Raw genomic sequence first — 21,178 nt, 5'->3', positions numbered from 1 at the left:
ATCAGTGCACATATCAATACACATGTGCACATGCCTGACCAGCCTTTTTTTTTTTCCCAAACCATGCTTTCTGGAGAGAAAGGCCATGGGAGAATGTGTGTGTCAAAAGGTTACGCAATCAGCCCACCACGCTGAGACAGCACAGACCTCTAGTGTGCTGTGGGGAGTGAGTTTGTGTGTGTGTGTGTGTGTGTGTGTGTGTTGGGGGGGGTGCTGAATGGAAGTGGATAAAGAGGAGGGGGGTCTACAGAGAGGGGCAACTCAGAGGGAAAATCTCACTGTGGGCTGCACCAAAGATTTCAGTTCCTCGTATCTCCACCTCTCCATGAATGTTATATATATATATAGTGAAACCTGAAACAGGAGAAGGCCTTTCTTTGTGATTGACTGGCTTTGTACAACATTATGAAAGGTGAGTGCTTTTTTGTTATTATCGGTCATATTATCAGCCAGAGATCAAAGCTAAATTATTATTAAAAAATTATGAAACATTTCATTATGAAACATTACTAACATTCTCGAGAGTAAAAGGTTAGGCTTCAGAGAATCCAAACTTTGCTTAGCTGTTGTTATATCTGGCACATTTTTATGCAGGACAGATCGTTCCATGCTGATAATCATGCTGTCCATGCTGCAATCAGAAAGCAGATCAAATCGGACAAATGTGCTGTGTTGATCTAAGACAAGAGCCGCTTGTGTGGAATGTAATTCGTGGACAATAAATCAAATGCTGGACACTCAAAATTACAAAAAGGAAATTCATGCAGATCACCGAACCTCATCAAAGGTTCATGAATCAAACTAATAAGCCGGTTTTGTTGTTTATTGATTTGCTTATGTAGCGTAGCTTATTATATTTCTTTTTGCATTAACTTTCGTCTAGACATATTCTAATTAGACAATTAGACATCACGTGCTCCTGTAAATCTGTAAATGTTTATGTGGCAGCACAGGTGGCTGATTAGTGGTATACACATTGACAGGTTGATAACTGGAAACTTGAAGTGATGCCCACAATAAAGTGTCCTAAACCTGCATTCTTTCTAATGAGCAGCAGGCGGCAGCTTCAAACAAACCTTTAGTAAAACTTTAGTAAGTTAAGGTCCCATTTAGAGTACAGATGATAAAGCTGGGTATGTATTTTAGTGTGCAGCTACCTTGTGATTGGCTCTGTGTCTGTCTCATGCACCTTGAGGCTTCTCCCAGGACAACACATCCACGACATAGCTGACCAAACTGCTGGTGGCCAAGTTGTATTATGGAGGCTTGGAAGAAAAAAAAAGACAGCATTGCTCGTTCTACTGCATGAGCATATAAAATAATTGTCCAGGAAGTCAGCCACACATTCATTCAATAAGTCCTTCAGTAGGTCAGTCTGTCAGTCATTCACCCAGACAGTCGCTTTTCAGAGAGAGAGGTGAAGTTGGCTCTGTGTCCTGGGATAAAGCGCCACTGTGCCTCAATGAGGTCATTCTTAATCTCGGCATATGTTTCTCACAGTGTGCCTCCACTCTGTCTTTCTATAAACATCTATGTACAAAAAACTCTCCCAGCCTGGTTATGCTACTATAAATAATTGTATGTCACCTATAAAAATAACTGTGTTTGAAGTGAGGCATTTGGCTTCTGTGTCGAGCTTCTCAGCATCCACAAAGAACCACTGTGAAGAAGTGAGGCGGTCTGTGATCTGGCTGCAAGGCCAGTGTGGATTCTCATTTGCCGGTTACGGAGCAGAAGGGGCTCCTCTGCTTTTGTTGCACCAAGTCTTCATTCCCACCAAGTACCTTCTGAAAACAAGGGGCTCTATTTTTACCTCGGGCCACAATTTGGCTCAAGTGTTGGGACATTTTGGCACCTCAAAGAAGCTCCAACCTCTAACCCCATGCATGCAGCACAACACAGAGTCACATTTGTGCTCCACCTCTACCCTTTGCCAGAAGGAGCACATTCCTTAAGATGGCTTCACACAAGGCTTTTTGGCTAAATGGGATTTCCATCCCCTGTGTTTTTTTTGTTTTTTTTGAGAATTGAGCTAGAAGCTGACAGCTTCATTGGTCCAATGAGACAAGGTCACCCAACATGTAACGTGTTTGTTTGGGTGGATGTGTGAAAGATAAAGGAAGGGGAAGGAGGACTTGACGTGGATTCTTGCAAACTGAATTAGATTGAGCACGTCTCCTGCAGACTGATGACCAATCTGCTTGAATTTGGACTGCAGCACAGACCACGATGTGCTTCAGAGAGAGAGGGAAAAGGGGTAAGAGAATGGCTGGTGGTGGTGGGAAGGCCTGTTAATGCAATCTGACAGGAGTGAGCATAGTCAGTGAGCTGTCTGTTTGTTTCACATAGAGAAATTGTTTCAGCAGCACTGGCCTCTAAACAGGATCTGGCCGAGAGCTTGACTAACTTCTAACGTGATCGCATAACATCAAGCCAGTAACTGACCTCAGCCAACACAGGAAAAGTGACACTGACATACATTATAGCTCATGTAAATATAGCTGGTACATCACACGCACAGTAGGAATTATAAACTAGACAAGTTTCCTTTCTTCCTTCCAGGTTTTGAGTAAATTCAGTCGTTAAATATGTCTGGAGTAATCTGACATAAACACGGATAATTACTTTTTGCACTTGTTGCACATTATTTAAACTGTAAATTTGATCTTTTATATATCTTATATATATAGTTATATATTTAAATAATTTCCCCTTGGGATTATTAAAGTTATTCTGATTCTGATTCTGAGCAATATGTTTAATTTTATTCTTACATTTATTACCAGTAAACCTAATGTGACTAATCATCAAGTAGCATGTGCAGAAGATTATGAACTATACAAGAAAATGCGATAGTAACAAAATAAAGCACACACATGGGAACTTAGCAGAAGCTTAGCAAAATAAATGAAAGTTTAGTTAGGGTTAGGGTTAAACTTCTAGTTTAGTTTTAAATTTGTCAGATCTCACGTTTCTAGGCAACAAAGTAACCAAAGGCAAAACTGATATTTCTTGACCTGATGTGTCGGGTCTGGACTGAGGGCAACCTGTTAAATACTTTAAGAAGCTATTGGGCGAAACTTGAAATCAATTCTGTTTTGCACTTGGATTAAAACATTGGAGTAATATGTTTGGTTCTGTTGAATACGTAAAGACTGGCTGCTGCATGGTTGCTAAGCAAATTGTGCTAATTTAAATATTTTTTAAAATTCCTTCCAGATTTTCTTTGTTTGAACTAGCCAACTTTCGTTTTACCCCCTTTCCCCCAATGTGTTTTGGATTTTCTGAACACATTGTGCTAATTCAAATAGTTTTTCTCAATTCTCTCCAGATTTGTTTTGTTCGACCGAAGAACTGCAAAAAGGCCAGGGTGAGATACAGTGTAGATTCTAAACAACACTTTTTTTGTATTGTTTTTGTTTTAAAGAGTTTATAATGCATGAAGCGGAGCACAGAGTTCATGACACTGAACTGTCACCTCTCTGGTTCTCGTTGCCGTATCACAATATATCTTGATATTGGGAAAATACGAATGTGGTGATATTGATTCTAAACAGACCTGGCACTTGGTGGTGAACTGTGAAAATGAAAGTGAAGTAAAATCACTGTCATTGCTGCAGGATTTATCTCCAAATGTCCATTTGTTTCTTTGATTTAAAGACTTTTACAAAGAAATTTAGAATTTAAAGCTGAGCTGCAGAACATGGACAATAGAATTTGTCCCTTAAATAATCTGGATTTGCCACTGAAAATCAAAGCGATCAGACATGCTTCATCAGACCTTTGGACCTCCACCCTGCATGCTTTATCTCTGTCTTTTGCCTATAATTTTTGTCTCCTTCTTTAGGGCGCACAGATGAAATGGAGACCAAGGTGGAACCCTCCAACGGGCACAGCAGGCAGCTGGACATTGTGCCCAGCACGGAGGAGAAGATGACAGACAGGGGTCAGTGGGGCAACAAGATAGAGTTTGTTCTGTCAGTGGCTGGGGAAATTATTGGCCTCGGGAATGTCTGGCGTTTCCCGTACCTTTGTTATAAGAACGGAGGAGGTGAGTGCTGGAAATATTTATCTCTGGTTTGATTGAACTTATGCATTTAGTGATTTATATACAACACTGGTTGCAGGATTGTAAGCAGCCAGTAGCCTGTTTACTTTGCACAGTCACAATGCACAACCTTCTGGAAATTTGCTTACAAACCAATTGTGTGGCAGCAAATCATCTTAGAGAAAATGATTTAGAATTTGGTTAAAGGGGAAGATAATGCATGGGTTAATATTTGATCTATTTCAAGGAGCTCTATTGATCAGTGAAAGTCATGGTTCACTGAAAACTCACTTAAACAGGAAGAGAGCCAGACAGATTCTGGCAGCGACTCAAGTAATGTCTGACACATGAAAACCTGCTGACAAAGAGAAACTGACACATTTCTTTATTGTCCCATAGGAAGGTTCTGAATATTGTTTGATTCTTTTGGCAACTAGATGGATGATTTTATATTTCTTTTACCATCATTTTACATTAATACTTTTCCATTGACACTTTCTAGAAACTTTAATTTTTTTTGCATTGTTAACGTGTCTCTAACTACTCTTCATCACTTAAATCCATGTGCTTTTTACAGGCGCCTTCTTCATCCCATACCTCATCTTCCTGTTTGCTTGTGGGATCCCGGTCTTCTTCCTGGAGACGTCTCTGGGTCAGTACACCAGTGAAGGCGGCATCACCTGCTGGAGGAAAATCTGCCCGCTGTTTGAAGGTAATTTTCTTCAGAAAGATAACTTTTTAATATATGTTTAATGTTAAAAATATGCCTGTTGCATTCCCAAATCTTTATTTCTTACACCATTGTGACATAACAAACATGTTTCCATGCTTCTTCATGATGTTTTGAGTGTAAATATGATCTCATGACACACAGCATGTGTGTTATCCCGACACAATGAGTTGCTTGAGTATCATGCAGGATGCAGACAAAGATTTATGAGGACAAACCAGTGACATCTAACATCTAAACATGTACAACCCACAACCCCACAATGTGGGAGGAAAGAGGAATTCCAAACATTTGTGTACAATGTGTTCATGCGCTTGAGTTAATTTTCAGCGTACACTATGTGCAATTGTGTGACTTGATGTGTATCTGCGTCGATGCATGTGCATCAAACATCGAGTACGCATGCCACACAGATGTGGGATGCGGGGATGTGTGTAGTTGTAACCGCTGCCAAGCAACCATCACTGGCGAATGTTCCATTTTGTGCCTGTAATCAACCATAATCATAACCCACAGAGGATGACAGCTGGTGAGGAGTTGAGTCAGGCGTGCAATCATGTTTTGGAACAAAAGTTTAAACTCAAAATTGTGCCTATTATAATTTACCCTGCATTTAATTTGCCCTACTTTGATGGAGTCATTTGGAAGGGGCAGCAGCGGTGAGCCGAGGATGGATTTAATCAAATACTGTAATCAGTATTTGCTTTATCCAAGCTTAAATTATGCCTCTTTGTCCGCAGCGAATGGAACCTTAAGGGAGCTCCTGATTCAGAATAATTTCTGTACTCACTTGAGATAAACTACAGTAACTGCTTACATGCGAGGCTATGAATATATTGCAAATGAAATCAGATTTGTTTGAGTTTTTCTGACAAATACAACACCGAACACTCACTTTGACCATACTAAAGTATATCTCTGTGGAACTAAATCAAAATATAACACCACATGTTAGTGCACATATACATAGTCACACGATATTGTGTTTTTTTGTTGCAGGAGTGGGTTATGCCACCCAGGTGATTGTTGCTCTACTTAACATCTACTACATCATTGTGTTAGCCTGGGCCCTCTACTACCTGTCCAACTCCTTCACCTGGGATCTGCCCTGGGCATCCTGCAACAACACCTGGAACACAAGTGAGACCATATTCATGCTCCAAAGAGGATGAATCCTAATGCCTTTGGTGATTCCTTGTCTTTTCATCTAGCGCCTTTTAAAAACTTGCAACGTTCCTATCAGTTGTGTGTAATTCCAGCATGCAAACACCTCAAACTAAGATGGCAAACATGGTAAACATTATACTGCATCATTCTGTGTCGTTTATATATATTTTTATAAGTAAAGTATAAGTTGGTAAATGAGTTAATTTTGCAAATATGGCCGTTTCCTTCATCATTTCTTGAATCTATAGTTTCATTTTAGCTGAAACGAGCGAATGCTTCTCCACCATTTCACTCTTCCGTCTCAGTGGTGGCATTGTTTCGCTTGCCCGTGTGTAACTTGGAAACCTTGAGAGAAAGCTTGGACTTCTTCACAGGATTGAATGTGTTTTTGTCTTTCCTTCATTCAAGATTCCTGTATGGCATTTCAGAGGGGGAATAGCTCCATCAATCACCATGAGAACACCACCTCTCCTGTCATTGAGTTCTGGGAGTAAGTGCCTTTTTGTTTGGCCATGTCCTCAAACGGCCTTGCGTGCCAAATATTCAACCTCACGTGTTTTTTTTAACACCGGATTTACCAGATTTTCCTTTTCTTTTCTTTTAAAAAAATGCATGGTTGTTACACTAGAGACAAGACTTCTTAGCTCGAGAGAGCATAGATGAAAATGAAATACAATTTGTCTTATTTGTGTGTGCCCCAGGCGAAGAGTGCTGAGAATTTCCTCCGGTATTGATGACATTGGCTCTCTGAATGGGCACCTGGTTGCCTGTCTGGGCATTGCGTGGGTCATTTGCTACTTCTGCATATGGAAGGGGGTTAAGTCTACAGGCAAGGTGAAAACTCTCCCCCCTGTTCATGATATTCAGATAAAAATCGTTATTATTACCCTCCAGTTTTTCTTATATAATGCACCTTTTATGCGTTTTTACTCTGGTTTTGGCTTTTAGACATATTTCACAGATTTAATTTAACACAATATAACAATTAATGAAACAGAGGCATTGTCATGAAGCTTGGATGTGATTTGGAGGTGTGTCTGTTGCCTTTCAGGTGGTTTACTTCACTGCCACCTTCCCTTACGCTATGCTACTGATCCTGCTGATCAGAGGGGTCACCCTGCCTGGAGCCTCCAGGGGAATCCACTTCTACCTATACCCCGATGTGGGACGGCTGTCTGACCCACAGGTAGGCACAAATACGATTGCCACTGAGATATCTGGTGGCTCATATCTGCTGTTTTATTTCACAATGAAAGTTACGCTTGTGTGTGAGGTTTGCGTTTTAGACAACGAGAGCTTTTTTTTTTTGCCTTTCTTTCTGGAGATATTTCACAGGATTTGTAATTTGTGATCCCATCAGCTGGTATCTATTTTTGCCCGAAAGTACTCCCTCTTGTTAAAATGTGCTCAGAAAGTAGTTCCCTGTAAGTAAGAAGGAGCGTTTAGCAATGCAACACACAAAAGGGGTTACAGAGAAAAGGCTCCTCAAAGAGCCTTGGCACTTGTTTTCTTCAGCATATCCCCTAATCAGTAGCCAGTATATATGCAGGAAAATGTATAAGAACCAACTGTAAGAGCTCCTCGGGGAGCCTTTTTCTCTGTAACCCATTTTGTGTGTTGCACTGTGAAACGCTCCCCTTGTACAAGAATAATAAATTAAACTTAAACTTTGATACTTTGAACCCCGGTCATGTTTATTTAAGGGTTTTTCTTTAAAATTCCTGTAACATTAATAAAGGGAAGTGTCCTCAAGACATGTAATAAATAGGAACACACACACATCATATGTTTTAAAAACATCTGAATAGCAGTGTAATCCTAATTTTTATGTTTCTTGAGGGGGGTCATTTAATAATGTGGAGGAAAAGGGAGTGGATGGGTATTGGTGGTAGTAACAGGGTCTTTACAGTTTCTTCTTTTCGTGACATTAGATTGAAACAAGTGTGAAAATCTAGAAGAGGCTCTCTTAATCTCTCGGGGATGCAGGCCAAGACAAGCTAGGCTGGTGGATTTAATGTCTTTGTATAATGTTGTGTCCAGACCTTGTGTTGTTCAGTGATCTTCGGTGTTGTGGAATTTTCTATCCTTAGGTTACATAGGTCCTCGGCAGTATTAATTGTTTGTCTTTGACTAAGTGCCACCATATCTCAGAGGCCTGTTGCTGCCTTCCTAGACATAATAGATCGCTTGTCGTTGACGTTCCAATCTGCGTAAACAGACATCTGTGTCTCCAGACTAGAATATGTTGACAATAACACCCCAAAGGGTAAAGACATTCTCTTTGACTTATTCTGGGCGTGTAGTATTTGTGGTGTTATCTTTGGGTTTAAAGTCTATCCACCAGGATGAGTTGGGCAGAATGTGAGACCGACTCAGGCACTTCTGATGAACTTTGAGAGTGTCTCTAATTCTCCTTGGCCAATAAATAATACAGTATAAGACATCAGAGGCTCCTGAACACTTTCTTCCTTCCTGACCTCACCATTGACCTTTATCTTCAGTAATTTCTCCACAACATTCAATGCTGGCTGCCAGCTATCTAAAGCTACGAAGTGTACATCAGGGTTTTAAAGAGAGCACTTTATGCATCGGAGAAGCCGCGATGGATAATGGGCTCTGCTGGCTGGGTGATGTCTGGATGGTGGAATTGAGGAGGGAGAGTTTTAAGATTTTATCGATGCATTTGGGAGTTTAATGTTTTTAAAAAAGAGATGAGTCTTTCAATATTAAAGAATGAAGGGTGCATGCGAGACAGAAAATCAAGCTCACATTTGAAAGATGAAAAATATTTTCAAAGTGAATTCATCTGTGACTCTGCTGCTGGAATGGAACACTTGATGTAGTGAGAATTTGGTGTTTAATCACATTATAACATGACATGAGTGTTACTTTAACAGCAGGCGCATCATTTATCATGTGTATGGGTTCTTTGGTGGTTCTTTTTTTAACTCTCTCCTGTAATTATTTGACAGCTCAGTTGTACAGGAAGCTTTGCGTTTTGCGGCTGTGGGTTGAATCCAGTCTGTTAAAATGAGTTAATGTACGATGTTTTCTTAAGAAAGACACATTTTCAAAGTTGACTCTTACTTGTACGTTCACTTTCAGCAGAAACAGTATTTTCCACAACAGATAAAATTAATCTTTGTCAATGGGACACCTCACAAAAAAAGAACATTTTATTTTTATCTCTGTCTGTGGGTAAATTATTACAATTTTCCCTCTATCTGATGATCTCGTTTCTATTCTGTCCTAAGGTATGGATGGATGCTGGAACTCAGATCTTCTTCTCCTATGCCATTTGCCTGGGTTGCCTCACTGCCCTGGGAAGCTACAACAAATATAACAACAACTGCTACAAGTAAGATGATAATGGATTTGGTATTATGACCAACTGCACAACACCACCTCTCTATTCTCAGTCAAAACCAGTCCAAACATTGTTGGGTACCGTTTCCAACCCATTCATACATACACGCACGTCCTAATCATTATATTCCCCTCTCTCTGTTATTTCCAGGGATTGCCTCTCCCTCTGTTTCCTGAACAGTGGTACCAGTTTTATTGCAGGTTTTGCAATCTTCTCCATCCTGGGCTTCATGTCCTACGAGCAGAACGTGCCAATCTCAGAAGTGGCTGAATCTGGTTTGTTTTTCTTTGAATGTTTTATGAGAAACTGTTGAGACTGTTAGGTATAATATCCTATGTCAGAGTATCATTCATACTTCTACTGATTTACTTTGCCTGAGTGAGCAAAGCTTGAACTGATGGAAATTGATGGCCTCTATGGTTTTAATGATTTTGATGATACCTGTCTTACTCAGGTCCAGGTTTGGCCTTCATAGCCTATCCTCGTGCTGTGTCCATGATGCCTTTCTCCCCTCTATGGGCCTGCTGCTTCTTCATTATGATTGTCTTTCTGGGACTGGACAGTCAAGTGAGACCAGCACTCCACACAAACACACTCAAACAAACAATTTTGATGACTTATCGAGCAAATGTGCACAGAACCACTTCAATTTTGTTTGCTTAGTACTTCTTTGGAAAGATTGGTCATACTTCTTTGTTTCTTTCCTGATCAGTTTGTGTGTGTGGAGAGCCTGGTGACAGCCATGGTGGACATGTATCCTTCCACCTTCCGCCGTAAGAACCGCAGGGAGCTCTTCATCCTGGCAGTGGCTGTGGTCTCTTTCCTCTTGGGGCTCATCATGCTGACAGAGGTTAGTCTCAAATACTTTATTTTATGATGTTTTTATAGAATAAGCATGCCTGGCACAAAGTAGGGTAACTGTACACCTCTAGCATCTATGCAAAACCACCATCCAGACACTTCTTTTTCAAGATAAGGGGTTGATACATTGTGGAAACTGCCTGTCTACCTTCGACAGCTTCTTGTTGGCAGCCTTCTGTCCACATAAACAGCAGATTTCCCTTAAATCCCTTCATTCCACATCATAAAAAGCTTTCATTATTTGGCTGCATGCAGGTTTTCTTTTGCTCGTTTATAGGGTTATAAAGCCATTTCTGTCTCCACAGGGAGGCATGTACATCTTCCAGCTCTTTGACTACTATGCAGCCAGTGGGATGTGCCTGCTCTTCGTGGCTATTTTTGAGACTGTTTGCATCGCTTGGATTTATGGTGAGTGTGTTGTTAGCGTGGGGAAATGCATGAATGGATCATTTAAAAGACAAAAGCTTTATTCTCTCCAGACACTATTCATCTCTGACCACACTGCCCCTCTACGCTCTGCCAATCAATAAAACTGAAAGCCTCTCATTTTCTTCAAGGCGCAGGGCTAAGTGAGGGGGTGTTGTTTCAATCCGTTGCTTCATTTAGTGAATAAATCCAATGATGATTATTCTTTTTCATGCTGTCCAAACAGAGTGGATCTTGACACCCGTACTGAGTCTCCGCTGTGTTTCCCTCATCTCTCCTTGATTACAGGTGCTGACCGTTTCTATGACAACATCGAGGACATGATTGGCTATCGCCCGAGCCCTGTCATCAAATACTGCTGGCTTTACTTCACCCCTGCCACATGCTTTGTGAGTTTCAACACAAATGCTTTTGCAATAGTCATCTGACAGAAGAGCGGCCTCTGCTGGCCGACAATGTAAACACATTTGCAAACGAACACAAATCTTATATCTCAATATCGTGTTAAAAAAAAATGAGATAGGATATGATTAAAGTTAAGAATGATTGTCATTTATGTATTTACTGTTCAAGTGTGAGGTATCAAGCATAGTCAATCCATACTGAATCATTCTCTATCTCTGTTATCAGGGAACCTTTGCGTTCGCCTTGATCAAGTACTCACCCCTGAAGTACAACAATGAATATGAATACCCATGGTGGGGTCATGGCATAGGCTGGATCCTGGCCCTGTCCTCCATGCTGTGCATCCCTCTGTGGGTAGCAGTGAAACTGTACTCCACCCCTGGAACACTGAGAGAGGTACGTTTTCCATAAATTCCCTGAATAACTGGCTACTTAAAAGGAAATAATTGTGTTAAAGCTGCCCACATTAATATTCTTGTGTTAACAATGGAACCTGTGCAGACTACAGAGTGTTTAAGCATCTTTCGGGGCACCAAAAAGACAGACAAACAAGGTTAGTGGTTAACACAGTGCACATTTAGTAGCTAAGGAAAAGAGGCATCCTGATCAAATGCCAGAACCAGCTAGCCACCGATGTGAAGGAGCAAGCGACTCCGCTTCGAGCTGCTTCTGGATGTCTGAGGTCCTCACCCTCTTTATAGGGCTGAGCCCTGCAACCCTACAGAGGGAAGTGATTTAGTCGACTCAGATCTGTAGCTCATGGCCACAGGCGCATTTTAAAACATAGATCAAATGGCAAATTGGAAAAACTTTGCCTTCCAGTTTCAGCTCCCTCTTCAACCATCCGGTACAATGTCTGCATTGCTGCTGACTCACAAGTTGTTAGAGCTATGAATTGTTTTGTTCTTTACCAAATAACCACTGGCTAGATTTCAGTGGGGAACCTTTATTGCATATCCTAACCCTTCATTTCTATTTTTATACTGCAATGCATTTCATTCTAATCTTGAATAATCTCTTCAGTAATAGTACTGATTACAGTCTTAGTCAGATAACTTCCATTGAGATTAGTTGCCATATGCAAAGTTATTTCATTACGTTTTTTGGTTCACAGCGCTTTGTTTTCTTGACCACTCCCTCCACGGAGTTACCGAAGACAAAGCAAGAACAGGAGAGGCTGCTGGCCATCTTTGCAGCAGACGGCGACAGCCTCCATCAGAAATCACCTCCCACCAAGGACGGATATTTCCCCGTCGACGAAAAAGAATCTCATTGCTAGAGACTTGAGGGATGGAATCAGAGCCTTGTACTGTAGGGGTCAAAGGTCACTCCTCAGCTTTTTCTGGCCCCGAACCCAACTTCCTCTGCAATACCTCAGGCAAAGGTGGTGAAACAGGCACAGTGCAGACTTTAAGAGTCACACTCTTGCTGACTGGTGACTGCTGAGCTGCTGCTGCTTTCTCCCTCGTACACTGCCTTCAACATACAGTATGACGGCATCAGCATTCTTACTTAAAGAGTTACATCTTTTGGAGAGTTGAAAAAAAAATGAGGCCATTGTTGTTACGCAGTGGCTAAGAATTTACATTTGATCGTGTCTGCTTTCTAAGGAAGCATTTTTTTCTTCTGTTATGGACATCTCTAATGTTCAGTTAGTCTGACATGACGTTCCGGTTAATGATGCTAACATCTGCTGTGAACGGTCAAGAGGTGTCACGTGAGTGCACAGATCATGAAGGTTGACTTGAATAAAAGCTGCAATTTGTGTGTTTGGGAAAGGATTTCTGTAGTACGAGCGTATTCCATCCATCCGTCCTGCTGACAGTGCTGTTTTTTTTATTGTGTGGTAGAGAGTTATCATCTCAGGATGTGAGATTTTCTAATAAAAAATAAAAAAAATCAACAAAAGCATACTAATAACAAATGCTTGATGAAGCAAGATTTTAAATGTACATTTAGCTGAACTGACCGCAATTCAAATCAATTAAGCTTTGTTTGTTTTTTTCAGATTAATGTTTTTATGCTCATTTATTCAAAGTGTTTTTTATTTCTTTTGCTTTTCTGTACATTGCAGAGTTACATGGATGTGTTACATGCTTTGTTCAATCTGAGTATTGACATGATTTTAATTTAGTTTTTTTTGCTTTTTATCTCTAATGCATTGAATTGTATGAAATTAAAATGTAAAGTGCCTGAAGGAGACGGCCGTGCCACTTAGATATGATGAAGAGGACGGGGTGGTTGAAGGGTTTCATTCCAAAATCTCTCTTGTCATCTCTTTTTCTGCTGTATAATAATGAACTTCAGCCTGTGGTTCTTTAGATGTCGGAATGAATATATGATCATTGATTACTGATAGGGAACACTTTTACATATATAACTTTTATATGCTAAAATTATTTTTTATGACTGAATAAAAAAATACTTTCATTTGAAACATGCATTTCTGTTGAAATATGTCAATATCTTACAATACAGTTCATCACTCAATACATAAATAATCTACTTTGAAGATCAAAAGAGAAATACAAATAGCAAAACAGGCAACATTTAGATTCTTAATTGTACATTTTATATATTTTAAGACTCATTTTTTATCAAGTCACCTTTCAAAAGTATTTAGGAATATGGTGCAGTCAACACATCCGACTAATTTTACGAGTCACTTTTAATTATATAGCGCCAAATCATAAGAATTATCTCATGACACTTTCCATATAGAGCAGGTTTAGGCCACTCTATATATAATTTTATTTACAGAGATTTACCAATTCCCACCCTGAGCAAGCACTTGGGGATGGTGGCAAGTAAAAACTTTCTTTTAACAGTCAGAAACCTTGAGCAAAACCCCGAACTCTGGTGGGTGGCCATCTGCCATGATCAGGCAGGTGAGTTAAGCATGGCTAAGTTAGTGTAATGTATGTTCCATAACTACATTTGAACATATTGTCTGTGATCATGGTGAAAATACCTGTAACACAGTGTAATATAGACAATACAAAGTACTCAATGCAGTATATGTCTAGACTCAATGTGTGAGAAGTTGTTAGCCGCCCATGCATTCAAAAATATACTATATCATTTGTTGAATAACTTTCTAAATGTATATTATCATTAGAGTCATGACATCCCCTACATTCATCTATCTCTGCACTTAGCTCTCAGAATGGAAGCTATTGTGTAAGTTTCACAGATGTCAACACGATTGCATGATTTATATCATTTCCAGTCTGTGAAATTCATAAAATATCCACAAGCTATACTTTCATGGATAATTTACTCCTGGCCCTCACACCTTCAAATCAGCAGGCTGTTTTTGGGTTTCACTTTAGTGGGATCCAGGAATGAAGAAAGACAAGTGTTTACCCAGACACGAAACATATTAATGGCTTCTACGGGAGGTTACTTCTAGTCAGTAACACTGGGAAAATGCGCCGACTCTCACAAATCGGCTTTACGCTGTCATTTCTTCACATCCTTAAGTTCTGAAAATCTCCATATATATTAGGTTTTGCTTGGGGAATTCCCTTTTAATGCTCTGACAAGATTAAGAATGTGGTGTTGAAGTAAAAGGTATGTCTTCATTTGACATTTAGTGAAGTATTATGAAAAAGAAATAAGGCTCTGGTTGGAGTGCAGCTCTGAGCTACTGAGAATCGATGATTTGGTGTAATAACTTGCAAACTGTTGCATGATTTAATTCAAAACACTCAACTGGAGCAACTACAAAACCTCTATTCGGAAATGCTGCACCGGTACACATTACTTGATTTAAAGCCGACAACTATCTGAAAGTAACTCTCTAACTTCACCTGTGCGGTATGAAAAGCTTTGCTGCCCACTTCTTGCTGCCCTCAGTGCTTTTTGTTGGATTTAAAGAGGTGTGGAAGTTTGGACTCCAACTCCCCGAGGACAAGAACTGTTTCTTCAGCAAGCCAACACAGAACTCCAGAGGCTGAGAAGCAACGAGTGGAGACCTCCTCGTCAGATCAGCAGCTCTTACAAGTCGAATACATTTAAAAGACTGAATTATTTCTTGACTGTATACATCGCGAAGACAAAAATGTTAACATATCTTCTTTTGCAGTCTGTTTACTGCTCTGGTGCGATAAACATGCCTCTCTTCACAGGTTGTGAGTGTCCGTTCTTTGCAGCCTCAGGGATTGGGTGCTCTTCTATACCATGTCTCACGAACAATTTCCATGTTTACTAATGCATTTATTGTATCTCATGCCTTCAATTTAGCATACTAGCCTACCTAATAATTAACTCGCATAAATACCTTTAGGTGCACCTATTGAACTGGCAACCAAATGCATGTTTATGCATCTGTCTATCTATCTATTACTGATCCTGAGGGAAATTCAAGCACCCATTAGCAGCACGAGACACAGTAAACATACATTAAAATAACCTATAACATAAATAAATCTGCATGTAAATAAGGAATTAAACCTGTGATAAGAAGTTAAACATGTACACGAGAAATCTTATATAACTGTATTATAATTGTATATAACAATATACAATACAGTATAAAAGGGTTAACCCTAGAACACTAACGCTGGGCGCCCACACAGTTCTTGTCATGTGATTTTCATTGTGTTGCTGCTGTCTGAGTTGCATGTTGGGTCCTTGGGTAGCTTCAGGCTGCTCACTGATGTCATTAATGGTATGTTTGTTTCCCTCCTGCCATCTATGGTTTTTTCAAAGAGGCATGCAACGTTAGTGATAGAGAGTGCCATCTCTCTCACAGTTGTCAGTGATGCAGGAAGGACTGTGCCTTCATCAGACAAGGCTCACATGTCCCAGGAATGGGTGGACCAAAGAACAAGTTCCCAGCTCAATTTTTTTTTTTTTTTTGTCAGGAAATTTCTCGTTAAGGATTGCCTGATTTTTCAATAATTTTGCTGCCTTTTTAAAGGGTCCCCCATGGTACCTTTTTTTGTTTTATGTGACATTGTATATTGGGAAATTAAAGAAGAGTACTACAATTTGGCATACAGTGTTGTAGTTTTACATAAATTGATGAATTTTATATTTTATCCAGGATATTATATTTGGTCCTGGGTCACCAAGAGACTTTTTTGTGTGTCTCTGTATGTTACATACGTGGCGAGGGGCCCCTCGTACTTGTGCGAGACCCCTGAAATACATAATTTTACACCCGACTTACACCACATTTTCGTGAGTTTTCGAGTACATAGGCCATCTAAAATGCAATTTACTTTTAAACATTCTAAATCCAACAGGGCCTCGCACTAATAAACAGAGATGTATAGTAACGAAGTGGAACTACTTACTCGTACAGTACTTAAGTACTAAAATGCAGTATCTGTACTTTTTTGGAGTATTATTTGATCACCCCTGGACTTGCACAGCTGTTCATACTCGTTATATCTGTATCATGCACTCTGTTAACTTATTAATTGCACTTTATCTGCACACAATCTCTACATATTGCCTTCGCGCTACTGTAAATACTGCATTAACTGTATTTATTGCACTTCGATTTTGCACTTCTGATTAGATGCTAAACTGCATTTCGTTGCCTTGTTTTTATACATGCGTAATGACAATAAAGTTGAATCTAATCTAATCTAAAAAAATATAGGCCGTCTGAAATGCAATTTACTTTTAAACATTAGAAATCCAACAGGGCCTCGCAGTAATAAAACAGGTTTTGTGTGCATACCTGCAGCTGCAGCTCCTGGCCTTTGGGCGGCGCATGGTGGGTCCTGGAGACTTTTTCATGAGTTTTCGAGTACATATAGGTATGGTGGCCCTGAAGTGCAAAACACAACAGCAAATCAAAAAACACAACAGCAAATTCAAAAAGTTAACAGCGCTCATATTTTGAAAACATGTAAACCATGTCCTTCCAGTTCAAAGGACGGACCACCAGTCCAATCAGTGACGATTCATGTCTCCCGAGGGTACCTACCTTTTCCGTTTTGAATTTGCTGTTGTGTTTTTTGATTTGCTATTGTGTTTTTTGATTTGCTATTGTGTTTTTTGATTTGCTGTTGTGTTTTTGAATTTGCTGTTGTGTTTTGCATTTCAGGGCCACCATATATAGGCCATCTAAAATGCGATTTACTTTTAAACATTCTAAATCCAACAGGGCCTCGCACTAATAAAACAAGTTTTGTGTGCATACCTGCAGTCATACATGTATATATGCAAGTTTTGTGTGCATACCTGCAGTCATACATGTATATATGTCTATACCTGCAGCTGCAGCTCCTGGCCTTTAGGGCGGTGTCCGGCCTCTCCAGCAGGGGTCGCTGCAGTCACCGCCCTGAGCCCGTCACTGTTTACGGAAGTCCGAGTGACGTGTCACTGTCCACCGAAGCATTGTGGGAAAGAAAGTGGAGCTGTCGGCCGCTGCTGATGGCTGACCCAGACTGACTGACAACTCCGAGAACCACAAGAAATATCTGCGACCAGCGACGAGAAACAAACCGGGCAGCGATGCTACTTCATGCCAACGGGCCGTGAAGGAAGAGGAAGCCCGGCGTCACCTCCCCGCACACGGCCGCCGCTCGCAGCACATACGCGGGGGGATCCTGTGTCAATGGACCGCGGCGTTTTTATTTTCCTTTCCACGGGAGACCAATAAAGTAGCGACGGATGTGTATGGGTTAAGGAGCGGTGCCCTTCTTCTTCCTTTTTTTTGTTTTAAATCGTTTTTTTGTGAGATTTCTCGTCGAAGACGCCGTCGAAGATGTCGACCAGCAGCCCCGAGGCGGTGAAGAAGCTGCTGGAGAACATGCAGACCGACCTGCGCTCCCTGTCCATGGAGTGCAAGAAGAAATTCCCCCCGGTCAAAGAGGTGAGGCCCCGGCTGTAGTTAGCTCCACTGAGCCGGTACTCCGGCGTTCAGCAGGTTGTCTCGGTTGTGAATATCATTTTATATCCGGGCCTCTTGGCTTTGTTGTGTGCTGAAGATGTGAACCTCATATGTTACTGGCTAAAATTCAAAGTTGTAAGTCAGCTGCAGGGCCTTTCTTTCTGAAGCAGACGTTCAAATAAATAAACACAGGTGGCTTTGTGTCATATGGTTTGGTTTAATACAATACGTGGAGTGTGATGAACTCGGCTGACCCCACGTTTGCGTTTAGCTTACATGGTTTTGGACTGTGCATCAGGTTATGAGGGTGGCATGTTCATTCGTAACACCGGTGTTGTGGATGACATGGTAGCAGCTCAGTTCAACCCCCTTCCCAAAAAAAAAATAAAAATCACAAATGAGCAGCACTACTGATGTATATCTGCCTGTGCATGACACAGGGTTCCCACGGGTGCTTGAATTCCTTGAAAATGCTTGAATTTTAATTCAGTGTTTTCAAGGTTGTGAAAATGCTTGAATTTTTTTGTGAAGTGCTTGAAAATGCTTGAAATTTGTGTGATGTCTATTTGTCACTGTTATTGCACTATGGTAGTTACACAATACACCGCTCACAAGCTGAGAATACAAGCCAATTCACAATTAGTTAAAAATCAAAACAGTCAATCTACCACCATATGAAATAATGCTAATTAGACCCATATTATTATGCCATACAGTGGCACCGCTGCGCTTCCCATGACCATCATGGCAAACACAACTAGTAGGCTACCTATTTAAAGGTGCTGGAAAAATGGAAAAACTGGTGTTTGAAAAGTGCTTGAAATTGTTCATGAAAAAGGTGTGGGAACCCTGATGACAAAAGATGTGAGCTTATATAGTTATACCACATTCCCCAACAAGAGTGACGCTCTGCAGATGAGCCACATTATTTTAATTTGAGAAATTACACTGTAGATGTTTGTTTTAAGTGTCAAGTCATCCAAATCACACACACACACACACACACACAGAGTACATATTTTCTCTCTCGGGCATGTTAAGGTTTTCCAAATACTTCAAAGTATTTCCATTTCAAACCTGTTTTACGGGACCAGCTGCAGAAATAAGAGATGGATAATGACGGCCACTCCGGTTTGCATGTTGAAGTGTCCTTAGGCAAAGATACCAAACCCCAGAATTGCTCCCTGTAAGTAAGTAAGTAAGTCGCTTTTTGGATAAATGACTTCAGCGTACATGGATACTAAAGAGAGAACATGTGTTTGTGGTGTTTTTGCAGTAAGCCAGTACGGACACAGCCCAGAGGCGACTCACACAAGCGTTTCTTTTCATATTTCCTTGGGAGCGACGTGCTGTTTTGCAGCCAGCTGCTGACTGCTGTCGTTGTGTAAGCCGGAGGGGGGGTTGGTGACATCATAATTTGACAAGTGAATAGTACAAAGAAGTGTGACGTCAGCCCCTTTTTTTTTTACAGTGCATGTGTTATCCCTACTTCAGCAACACAGTTCATTCATTTACATCTGGAATATATAGCTTTATTTAATAGCTTAAACATATGATAATAAGGCTGCTGACATACGATATCGGATAAACATCCCCATTCGCTCTGTCATGCCGTATTTCCTTATGCTATTCCATCATTTCCTTGTGCACACGCACAGCGTGGATAGTGTTTGCCGAAGTTGCGTAATTTCAACTGACAGCATCTCAGCCAGAGCCTCTTTACCTTTTAATTCCCTGTAATTCCTCGGCGTTTGCGTGCATATGTAACCGTGGTCACCGGGCGGGTCATTAGGTGAAACGCTTTGAGGGGCCGTGTGGCGGTATTCAGTCAGCTCAGTAGATATCAAGCTACAACCGGCTTGTCTTCTCTCAGGTCTCACCTGGATTAAAGACAACACAACAACGAGAAAGCAGAATAGTTCTTTCCAGTTTTCTTTTGTGTTTCATGCACTGCGGACTGATTTCATCTCTCCAACTGAGTGCCTGATGCTTCAGTATCAGCTGTGTGGCAGGACTGTAACAGGCTGCTCGCTTACCCTTGCCTAGGGGTTGGGGCTGGCTTTATGAAGTATCTTCAATATTGATTTATCATCACCCGTGTTTCCTGGTCCTTGCCAACATCTTCCCTCGGGGATCACAGCAGCGCAGGGAGCCACTTTGATGTTTCCCACAACCTTAACCCTGCTCACGCTTCGGTTGATCGTGTCGTGATTGAAACAACCTTTTCCAATTCGAGCCATCGTGGCTGCATTTGCTGGGATGTTATTGTGCTGCAAAGCAAGCGGAGCAGTGGTGGCTGAATTTAGATTATTTGTGTCCCCCTTGTTACAACACACATGATTTATTTTAGAGAGTTCATGAATTTCTTATGGACTTGTTGTTTCAGTTCCAGCACCACTTTTGTCATATTTGTTTGCATATGATCAAAACTGGATACCAATGTGTTGTGTGTCCCTGTTGCAAAAGAAAAACAAGGCTGTACTGTCTTCATTTCCCAGCTGGTCTCCATTCCAGTTCCTCCCACATTTCCCAGCCCATCTCCCACTGTGATATTGCACCACAGCCAGTGGTTTCTTTGGGCTAAGAGGAACCAAGAAGAGTCCTATTGATTTTTTTCTCTCTGCATCATCGCTTCGCACTCAGAACCTCGCTTTCACTGAGTAGCAGTCAGTGGAAACCACCAGGGCTTTGCTGTTTGTTGTGCTCTGATTGCTTTTTTTCTTAGGTGAAAATAAAAACAACACACAAGGCAGCGAGCTCTTTACTCTCTCTGTGGATGAGTTAGGTGCTGTCAGCTGTAATGTAGCTCGTAGTGAAATGTGACTGCTTGTTTTTTTGGGGGGGAAATCTGCAGAATTAACGGAAGCATTACGGGGCCAACCTTTGTATGGCTCGCCTAGCACAACTCGTTTATTAAGACGGGGCATGTCGGCTGCACGGTGGAGCAACACGGAGGAGAGGACTTGGTGAACTGACACTATTGCACTGAAGTTCTTTTTTTTAAATAATATGCAAAGTCAGTACCCCAGAAACTGCTGAGTTTCCAGAGTCTCACAGCGTGGTTTCGAAGGAAGTCAATCTGTGACGAGCTTAACTAATTTTGCTTTTCAAAGAAAATGAGCTGGCACTCAGACACGGGTCACTTCTGTTTTGAGGGTCTCCGCACGAAAAAGAGAAAAAAAGAGGAGAACTGAAAGTACCGAGCGCTTCCCGACACGGCCTCGTCCTGACGTAGTTTTGTACGGCAGAGACCAGAATTTAATGTCCCTTCGTACCGAGGCTTCAGATTTTAAAAACAGTTTTGTCCAGGGCTCTATATGT

At 41.0% G+C, this 21,178-nt stretch overlaps 2 protein-coding genes across 6 annotated transcripts in view; both read left to right on the top strand.

Annotated features, from left to right (window-relative positions):
• Positions 1-101: 101 nt before the first annotated feature.
• slc6a13 (solute carrier family 6 member 13) lies at positions 102-12,743 on the top strand. 2 transcript variants are annotated; one of them, XM_019265790.2, is made up of 15 exons: positions 102-412; positions 3,848-4,051; positions 4,626-4,760; positions 5,778-5,918; positions 6,354-6,435; positions 6,647-6,779; positions 6,997-7,131; positions 9,200-9,303; positions 9,463-9,587; positions 9,767-9,879; positions 10,025-10,162; positions 10,479-10,581; positions 10,888-10,988; positions 11,230-11,400; positions 12,119-12,743. In XM_019265790.2, the coding sequence occupies exons 1-15, from the start codon at positions 406-408 to the stop codon at positions 12,281-12,283; spliced, it is 1,857 nt and encodes a 618-aa protein (XP_019121335.1). In that variant the 5' UTR covers positions 102-405; the 3' UTR covers positions 12,284-12,743. The 2 variants fall into 2 exon arrangements, with proteins under 2 accessions (XP_019121335.1, XP_027128318.1); XM_027272517.1 differs by lacking the exon at positions 102-412 and adding an exon at positions 3,255-3,370.
• A 4,589-nt stretch (positions 12,744-17,332) lies between these two features.
• mon2 (MON2 homolog, regulator of endosome-to-Golgi trafficking) overlaps positions 17,333-21,178 on the top strand; it is a 31,098-nt gene continuing 27,252 nt past the window's right edge. For all 4 annotated transcript variants that reach the window (XM_027272694.1, XM_027272692.1, XM_027272693.1 and 1 more), the window contains exon 1: positions 17,333-17,839. In XM_027272694.1, coding sequence (XP_027128495.1) covers positions 17,732-17,839 — 108 coding nt within the window. In that variant the 5' untranslated portion in view covers positions 17,333-17,731. The remainder of the gene's footprint in view (positions 17,840-21,178) is intronic.

Source organism: Larimichthys crocea, chromosome XXI (assembly GCF_000972845.2).
Source record: "Larimichthys crocea isolate SSNF chromosome XXI, L_crocea_2.0, whole genome shotgun sequence".
NCBI lineage: Eukaryota > Metazoa > Chordata > Actinopteri > Sciaenidae > Larimichthys > Larimichthys crocea.
Note: the sequence above shows the minus strand (reverse complement) of the source record. Positions and strands in the feature narration are given on the sequence as shown.